At 38.2% G+C, this 9,406-nt stretch overlaps 1 protein-coding gene across 1 annotated transcript; it reads left to right on the top strand.

The window, feature by feature from the left end:
• The first annotated feature begins 14 nt into the window (after nucleotides 1–14).
• RWDD4 (RWD domain containing 4) lies at nucleotides 15–6,758 on the top strand. Its single transcript, XM_062627719.1, has 6 exons — nucleotides 15–188; nucleotides 2,257–2,366; nucleotides 2,477–2,621; nucleotides 3,363–3,477; nucleotides 4,429–4,478; nucleotides 4,641–6,758. The coding sequence occupies exons 1-6, from the start codon at nucleotides 108–110 to the stop codon at nucleotides 4,677–4,679; spliced, it is 540 nt and encodes a 179-aa protein (XP_062483703.1). The 5' UTR covers nucleotides 15–107; the 3' UTR covers nucleotides 4,680–6,758.
• The last annotated feature ends 2,648 nt before the right edge of the window (nucleotides 6,759–9,406 follow it).

The raw sequence follows: 9,406 nt of genomic DNA, 5'->3' as shown, positions 1-9,406 counted from the left end.
CGGGAAGGCGGCGGGGCCGTGCACTGCGTCGCGAACCGACCACGGTCAGGTGCGAGCTTCGTGTTCGGGCTGAAATCGGTAACGGCCTTCTCTGCTTCGTGCTGCAGATGGAACTGGAAGCGCTGCGCTCCATCTACGAGGGAGATGTATGCTTCAGGGAGCTGAGCCCGGTGTCCTTCCAGTACAGGGTAAGGCAAGGTAGAGGTCTGCGAGTCGCTGCAGCGCAGGCTTCAGCTTGAAGTTACTTCCCTGGCTTGTAGTCTGTGTACCGGGTTTGTCTTTGTAAACCAAATGAGCATTCGATTGCGGCTAAGGCTGGATCCTAGGCCGTTGTTTCATGATCTTTGGTGCAATGATGCTTGGTAGCACAATGCTTCATGTTCAGTAACCTGCTCCCAGTGCGGGTTTATTATCCTGTAGCTGGACATCCTCTGATACGTCTGCGTACTGTGTAGCTAGAGCTGTCAACCAGCTGAAAGAGTCAGCCTTCTGAGTAACATGCTATCTGGTCAGAAATGTCACTTACAGGCACGCTTATATGTAAAGCTTTGAACCTTTCCTATTGCTCTTATTACAAGGGTCTAGTCTCTTGTCCAGCAGTAGCTGACATGCCTTGTCTACCTGCTAGAGATCCACGAAATCTTTTGGGCATGTGCACTGATATGGTCTGCTCAGGAGATACATACAGGGAGTGCCGAGCTTGAGATATTCAGTGAGATTCTGGCATGAAATTCTTGTCCGTTTTTTCAGGTTTATGGGCTGAGGCAGATCTTTGGATGGCCAGAGAGCTTTACTGATGAAAACCAAGGCACTCATGGGGCAGAAGGGAGACTTCTGAAAATGCCATATGCATGTAGGGTAGAGGAGGCATCTAAAATCACCTCTTTTCAAATCACTTCAGAGTAGCGTAAGTTATTGTAATGAGATACAGGTCAATATAAGTAATAGCACTTGAATCTCATCCATGTAAGTGGAGCCTTCCTTCACTGATAAGATCATTCTTACTAAATCTGGTTTCCTCAGAAAAGTAAACATGACGTGCCTACAAGTTTACAGTATATCATTCTATGACTCTACTAGCTTTGCTCATTGTTAATTTTCATTAGCCAAAAAATAATTGTGAAAAGTTAGGGTAACGTAATTTAAATTATGTAAAACTTGTGTTATTGCTTTTGTCTGAGGCTGTCTTTCCCATGAAGAAGAATTTGCATTACAAGAAGGCATAATGCAAGTAAGTGTCTGCTGAAACAGACACTGTGCATAAAAAAAGGACCACTTCGGTGGTTTTGTTTGTTCGGTTTAAATTTTGAAGTGCAGTGAGCTTACCTTGATTAGGAATTTTCTTCTGGCTACACTTTATTCTGTGTAATTTGTTAAAGCCAGGTTTCGACTATTCTGCAATGAACGAAATAAGGGAGAAGTTTTGGTAGATTAGAATATGGTTTAGCTAACTTTGTTGTGCTAGCCTTCCAAATCTGTGTGTGCGATTTCTTCTGTTTGTGTAGTGTGCCTTTCGTTGCACCTGTACTGGTTTTAAATTTTTTAAGTGATTTGGTTTTAATTCAACAAAATTGTAAAGGTTGTATATGTAATTTGGGTTCGGTAAAGTGTTTTGATATGCATGATTATTTATATTAAACTGTGCCTTTTTTAATGCTATGGTTTTTTTTATCCCGTCCCATTTTACTGACTTCTTAAATCTTACTAATCATTATTTCGTATAGTGAAATAAAATAATCTGTAGAGCTAAGACATAAATATTGTAAAGCTTATATATTATTTTTGCTATTTTAGCTCACTAGTTTATCACCATCTTTATTTCAATACTGTTTTATGGTTTACTTTCGTATTGCTCTGAGCTTGGATGCACAGGGGGAAAAGGGAAGGCTTCATTTTTCCTATTCTCATTTATGATTGTATAATATTTGGCTTGAAGATGCTGCAAAATAGCCTTCAAGACCAAGCAATTAAAAAAAACCTAACCCAAAACAATAAACCACATAAAGCAAGCATTGAATGTTTCTGCTGCTTTTCCTAGCATGAAAACTACAGAGTCGAGGTTAATACTCATGTTAGAAATTTAATACTTTTTCCTAGGTAACTGGTTTGTTTTCTAATTTATAACTTCATGAAAATAGTTGTTATCTTAAGGAGTTTGGATAGTCTTCAGAAAGTGAAAGACTTGTATATTGGCATTTTAATCCTTAATAAGTGACTGGAAACTGTTGATTTATAATGCTTTTCTTTTCACTTCAGATAGGTGAAAGTGGAGATCCCAAAGCGTTTCTAATAGAAGTTTCTTGGCCAGAAACATATCCGCAAACAGCACCAGTCATATCAATGGATGCTTTCTTCAACAACACAATGTAAGTATTTAGGACAGCTTCACTCCCTAGGTTTATATGTGAGGGCTTTTTGGTTTGCAAGTTCTTCCTCATCTGTGTAGATTATAGTTGGATTTTATGATTTCTTTTAGATCTTCAGCGATTAAACAAAGTATATTGGATAAGTTGATGGTAGAAGTTGAAGCGAATCTTGGGACTGCTATGACATACACACTTTTTGAATATGCGAAAGATAATAAAGAGGTATTCATGGAAAATCAGCCTGTTAACACTGTGGTAAGTAGATAAATTCAGACTTTAATCCCTTGCTTTTAAACCTGAACAGAAAGAAAGGTTATTACAACTCTGAATACTTCACAGCTCTGTCTTTAAGTTGTTAGTCAGTATTTTGAGTATACACACATTAGCAGCTAGTGACACATAGAGGTTATGGTGCCATAATGCTGTGGTTGTAATTGTTATATCTAATTGCTGTTTTGCTGTTACACCAAAATGTTTGTGGGATACAATTCTGTCCTATAGAGTAACATAAAAATGGAGACTTGGAGCAGAAGCAAAACAGGAGCTGGGAGGCGTCTGCTGGAGCAGGGTGTGTGTAGCAAATTACTGCAACCTTCCTAGGATGCAATGCTCCTCCAGGGTCTTGAGTGAGTCAGGCTGGTCTGTTTGTGGCTTCTGTGTTGTGAAAGGGTATTATTTGCCATTGTGGTGCTGCAGAGGTGCTTTGAGGAAAAAGGAATGGTTTCCGTGTTTAGGAAGTCGTGACTTCTTCAGACTTAATCGCATGCCATGTTTAAATTCAAAAAGTTGCAGCTCTGAAAGGGAATAATTCTAGTCCCCAACACGTTTTTTAAAACTATAGTCATGAGTATATGCTGATTAAAAGCTGCAGGATGCTGATAGCATTGCTTCCTTCTGACAGTCAAGATATTCAGTATGTGAGGTTCAGTTATCACACACACAGGTATCTGTGGAACAAGTATGCAAAATATTAACAACCATTTTTATCCTTCTCAGACTTCAGTAAGCAATAGTATTGCAGTCGGAACTCCTGATGTGCCAGCAAGCAAGAAAAAAGACAAAAAGGAGCATTTATCCAAAACCCAGAAGCGAAAACTAGCCGATAAAACAGGTTTGCTCACTATAACATTGTTTTGTTTGAGCAGTACGTGAATCCAAATTTTATAGCCATGACAGCTTGCTCTGTCAGGGTTAGAATCAGCAGTTTTTTCTCTATAAGATTAATTACCTGAAGTCTGCGGTCTCTGTTTTGCTTGTTTTAGATAAATCATTGTTGCCTGAGATGTTAGTTCTGGTCTAGCAAATTTCTGTAGAGCAGGATTTCGGAATGTCAGTGGCTTTGTTTTATTGTGGTTTATTTTAATTGCAATTTGTGACAAAAGTGAAATTAAAAAAAAAATACTTGTGGGAGAAGAGCATTTGGGATTTGTAAAAATTCACTTTCAGCAAAAGACATGGTTTGTTGATGGGCCCTTGTAAATAATTCATGTTATTAAAAACATAGTTTCTAAATGAAAGTATTTGCTTTGGAACCCAAAATACAACATTTCATTTAGTTTGTATCCTCTAAATAGAGATGCTTCTACAGATGCTTTATGCTTTCAATGAAATGGTAGTGTTTTTTGATTGAAAAGCATTTGATCTTTCAACTAATTTTGTTGATGACATTTATGTGTTCAACCTTAGTTTTCAATTATAGATAATACAATCCTATTGCAGCAATAGGCTGTACTCTTTGACAGCAATTTCTGCATATAATTTACCTAACCTAATGTGTGATTGGCAGGTTGAATGTTGACCGTATAAAGGAAAAGCTCTGACAGAATGCATCATTGCAAGTCAGCCCTGCTCATGGTGGAGTTGTCTTCTGAAGTAGTCAGATGGACTGAGGTGTTTTTGTTTAAACAGAATTACTTTGAAGAACAAGATGCTTTTAAGACATTAATATTTATTTTTGTCCATTGCTTTATAGTGGAGAAATTAATCTTTTTGAATCTTTAGAATTTTGTGCGTTGATTCCCCTTAGCTCATGTGCTGAAAATCAAACCTTCTTATTCTGCAGATAACAAAGGGGAGCTTCCACGAGGATGGAACTGGGTGGATGTAATCAAGGTAACGTGACTGTATTATGTGCAGTATTATGAAAATACTGTGTATGTACATTAAAAAATATTTGTACTTACAGCCGAAGAAAACTAATCTGATCCTTTTTTCTTGCTTTTCTTCTTAACTGTGTTTGAATTTGACTGTGGTGTCATTTCTACATGCGTCCAGCATGTAAGTATTTTCAAGTTACCTTTTTTTAATGTTTAAAGGATTTGTAGGAAATAGTAAGGACTGTTGCTCATTTTGGATTCTAATTTACGTATTTCTCAAATGCTTTAAAATGCTTAATCCTTCTGAGTATTGGCATCAGAAGGTCTTTGATTCCTCACTGAACTTTGTTGGTTTAGTCCTTGTTTTTATTTATTGAGCAATTTTAGTTTTATGATGAGAGGGCTTTGCTGGCCAAACGCATTGCAAAAATTCTGCCTTCATGTGGCAACAAGATATAAAATAAAGTTAGTGGTGCTGACAGGTTCTGGAGGGCAATGGATGAGTAAAAAGAAAAAGGGAGCTGTCTCAACTGGGAGCACGTTGCTGTCTCGTACAAGCCTGGCCATTCTCTGCTGCAACTGCTCCAGTGAATAGTTCCTTTCTACTTGCTCCCTCAGCATTCATTTCTTTCCCACTCTTTTTTTTTTGCTCATTCTGTTGAAACCAGTATAGCTGCTTGGCAATTTTGAAAGCAAACTATTTTATTTTACACAACTATAAGTAATTCTTGGTGTCAAACCTAACACTGAGCAAATTAATGATTATGGTGGTTTTGGAGAGAGTCCTTCCAAGTTAAAAGTGGCTATGTGTAGTGGATGTCTTGGATTCCAGATGGACGTCAAACTAGATGCACTACATTTAGTAATTATAAACTTAGATTTAAAAAGTGAGAAATAGTAAGTTAATGTCTGGTTTTGTATTGTGTAAATTTCTATATGGGAATTCTCTGAGAGATGTGTGAAGATAATTTTTCCATTACTTCATCTTTTTTTTTTTTTTTTGGAGAGCTTCTGGTGGAGTCTTCAAATCAAATACAAACACTACCCTGAGGTTTTTCTGGGGTTGTGTGGCTTTTTCTTTGTTTGATCAACTTTTACATTCAGGAAATAAGCTCATTTAGTGTTTAAGCTTAAGAAATTATTTTTTGATGCTTTTCAGTCTCTTGGTACAGTAGCACAATCAGTCTGTATTATGAATTCAATATACATGTGTTCTGTGTAAGAATGAGATAATGTTCTTCTTCTTTCCTAATAAATGGAATGACAGCCTAAACTTTGAATACTTTCTTTTTGTGTCTCTTTTATAGTTAAGCAAAACTGGTTCTAAAGATGATGAATAAAGGACTTTGGTACAAGAAAACTCCACCTTTTAATACAGTGCAATTTTGGGTCGCCATCTTTAATAACTTTCATATTTGTTAAAGTAAACATTTTATAAAGCTCGATTTCCTAACTTGCAGACCTAGTCACATAAGTTTATCTAGAAATTATGTAGTCTTTGGGACAAAAAAGCAGCCTATAAACTTGCCTTAAATGAAGGTTAGAATGTGACAAAAGATGTAGAGAGCCAATGTGGTGAAGTGAATAGTGCTATATGCAGTGTTTATTAATTTGTATTTTACTCTGTAGTAAAATCCTGTTATAGTGGACCCAATGATACTGTAAACATTTTCTGGTGTTCTTACTCCAATTGAAGAAAAAAGCACTATAACAGTGATTGGTCACTTGACAGCATAATTCATCAAAATAAATTATTCCATGGAAACAAGACCTTTGTCATTTGTTTATCGAATATGAATGTGGAAGGTGAACATTAGAATTGTTACATTGCAATACAAATTTCACCAGTTACTGGCTGAAATAGTAAATACTTAGCAAAAGCAAGGCCAAATATCCTGGTCTGCTCAAAAATGAGTGGTTGTAGCAGGAGTACATCTTCTTTATTCTCTGAGATATCCATCTGTTAGTCTTTCTCCCATGTACATCTTTACAGAAGGTGGATATCTGTGGGGAGGGAAAAGCGCTTTCTTGCATGTGTCTTGGTGAGTGTTGGGATTTTATAGCTCTTTCATTGGAGAAATGGGCTTGGAGGTCCACACTGAGTGGTGGGACAGTGGAAGTCAGCACTGTGCCAAGTGTGTGTGTGGAACTCTTTTTGTTTTCTTAATCTGCTCTCTTGTATTGGAAAGAGAAGTCATCTTTACTATATGAACAGTTACTGAACCCAAGATGCCTTAATGTCCTCTTATTATTTTTGTTTGGTTTGAGATGAACTTTAATAAATGCCTATTTATCTACTGTGGTACATGCTTCTTTTTTTCAAAACTGTGTGTTAGTGACTGATCTTCTAGGGCCGAGTTTGACCTTGCAGAGGATTTTCTATTACAAAGAAAACATTCTTAAAACCTGATGGAAGAATTCTGTCTTCCCTCTCAGTGTATGTTACATGGTTACAGGGTAGCTGTATTTGTTATTGATATGAGGGTCAGTCATCCCACTGAGAGTCACAGGAGAGCATCCATTGCGTTCAGCACACACAGCAAGTCCAGTGCCTCTTTCAAAGAGTGCACTCCAGTGCACATGCTAGGTACAGCGTTTGGTGAGAGGGGTGTTAGAGGTGCATGCTGGGTGCTGTTGAGAGCCTTTGCAACCAAGAGAGGATAGCTTATGTGACTGTTGTATTTGGGCTTCAATTGATGGAAGTGTTTATGCTACTCTGTGTGTCAAGAGAGCTTATATGCAACATACAGTAGTATAGTTCTCTTAAATTATTTCTGGAGGATAAGCTAAATATATTGCAAATGTACTGCTTCTCTTCATTACATATTTATTAAAGCAAAAAAGTTACATGAAATGTTGTGACTGCAGGTGAAGGAAAAAAGATACTGGATTTGTTCTGTGGTTTTCATTCTGAAGAGGTTGTGAAGAGATCTGAAAGATGGTCTGTACAGCTGTCTTCCAACAAGAAAGTAGTTTTTTCTGAAACGCTGGAGTTACAATTGGTAAATGTATGTGCTTCCCGAATTAGGAAAATACTATTAATGGTTAAAGAATTCTTAATTCCAGGAAGTCGTGGTTTCTTTTTGAACTCAACTTTACTAAAAGCCAGGAAAATACATAAGGGAGGACTTCTTGCAAGTGACACAATCTTGCCTTTGATGTAACCTGGAGACTCATGGCTGCAATCTGAGCAAGACTTTCTGGCAGGGAGTAACACTGTGTGGAGAAATAGCTCTGTTAGTACTGTAACAGGGAAGCACGTTTTGCATTAGTCTCTGCTGGCATCAGAATGGGCAGGGCTTTCTCTATTCAGAAATTCTCCAAGGGGAACTGGCTTGTTTTTGCCAGTGTCCTTGGTTTATAAATCAAGTTGCCATGACAATTTAACTGAATGGGTTAGTTAGGGAGGGTGGGCTAAGGACAAATAGGAACCACATCTCTTGCTTTTATAGTGTTACTGTGTATAGTGGCAAACTTAGCCTTGTGAAATGCCTGATTTTTTTAGCTCCCAGTGTGCTTTTAAATCACACCTCCTTGTGAAGATACCCAAGCAGCCTCCTCTGGTTCTGTTAGTAAACGTGTTTGTTTGCAACTCTACTTTCAAGGAAAATACTTTTCATTGGGAATTTTTGTGTCAGTTCTTTGCTTCCATGTAAATTTCAAAAGGTAATTTCTGTAGTTAAACTATTTTCTCGTGTGGCATGATGGTTGGAAGAGCAGGGTCATTTCAAGAGTTCAGGGACTTGACCTTACGGAGAGGCTGGAGCACTGACAATTGGGGGTCAAAAAATGTCATTATTCCTATCAAGAAAAGCACAACTACAAATATGAATCATGACTACTGAGGGAATTCTGAACTGTTGAAAAATGCACTACCACCACCTTGTTTTAGTAAAAACCCACTGACAGTGTGTCCTGGGTTCAGCAGTAGCAGTCATTTTTCCCCTTCTTGGTAGCTGGTGCAGTGCAATGTTTTGACTTTCAGCTCGGGAACAGAGCTGATAACAAGGATGTTTTGGTTTGGCCAAGGACTTTGTGAGCCTCATGCTCTGCCAGGGAGGAGGGGAAGCCAGGAGGAAGCAGAGACAGGACACCTGACCCAAACTGACCAAAGAGGTATTCCATACCACACACGTCATGCCCAGGATGTGACTGGGAGTTAGCCGGAAGGGCTGGGAGACGGCAGGGTTGGAGGAGGTATCGGTCGGAGCTTGGTCGGGCTTGGGGGGCTAGTTATCGGTCGGCTGGTGGTGAGATGATGTATTCTCTTCCCTTGTTATTTCCTTTATCATTATTATCATTGGTGGTAGCAGTAGTGATTTGTGTTATACCTTAGTTACTAAACTGTTCTTATCTCAACCTGTGGGAGTTGCATTCTTTTCGATTTTTCTCTCCATCCCTCCGAGAGCAGGGGGAGGGCAAGAAAAGGGGGGGAAGTGAGCGAACGAATTACCTGACTGGGTTTAAACCACGACACAGTGGAAAAATGGTTGTTTATGTTTCAATTGTTTATGGTTATTTATGTTTCAATAGGGCAAGAGTCTATTCATTGTAGGACTACTCCACCTATTGAAACTCATGGGCTTTGCAGTAGTGCTTTGATTGGCCTGAGAAGACAAGTGTCGATACTAGTAACAGTAAAATAAAAGTAGAAAACGTCCAAAATACAGGATGACTAAAAAGGAATTTATCTTTTTATGGAATTTTCCATATTGCATGGATATGAATTGCCTTACCAAAGCACTGTTTGAAAGAGCTTTTTAAATAAATACTTTTTCTCTATAGTGTTGCTGCAGTAACCAGTTGGAAATCTCATCTGATCAAGCATAACTTACTCCATTCCCTTCTTCAAACCTGCCTCTGAGCATCTTTCCTTGAGAGAAACCTGGTGCAGAAATTTGTGGTGATGACACCAGTGCTTAAATGAAGTTTTGTGGTTTTTTT

This window comes from Pezoporus occidentalis, unplaced genomic scaffold (genome assembly GCF_034315485.1).
Source record: "Pezoporus occidentalis ecotype Australia unplaced genomic scaffold, CSIRO_AGI_Poc_V1 ctg1, whole genome shotgun sequence".
Taxonomy (NCBI): domain Eukaryota; kingdom Metazoa; phylum Chordata; class Aves; order Psittaciformes; family Psittacidae; genus Pezoporus; species Pezoporus occidentalis.
This window is presented reverse-complemented; position numbering and strand designations above follow the sequence as displayed.

Coding starts and splice junctions, on each gene's coding strand:
- RWDD4 (XM_062627719.1), top strand. CDS start 108: ATGGAACTGGAAGCGCTGCGCTCCATCTACGAGGGAGATGTATGCTTC. Junction 2,367..2,476: donor GCTTTCTTCAACAACACAAT/GTAAGTATTTAG, acceptor GATTTCTTTTAG/ATCTTCAGCGATTAAACAAA. Junction 3,478..4,428: donor AAAACTAGCCGATAAAACAG/GTTTGCTCACTA, acceptor CTTATTCTGCAG/ATAACAAAGGGGAGCTTCCA.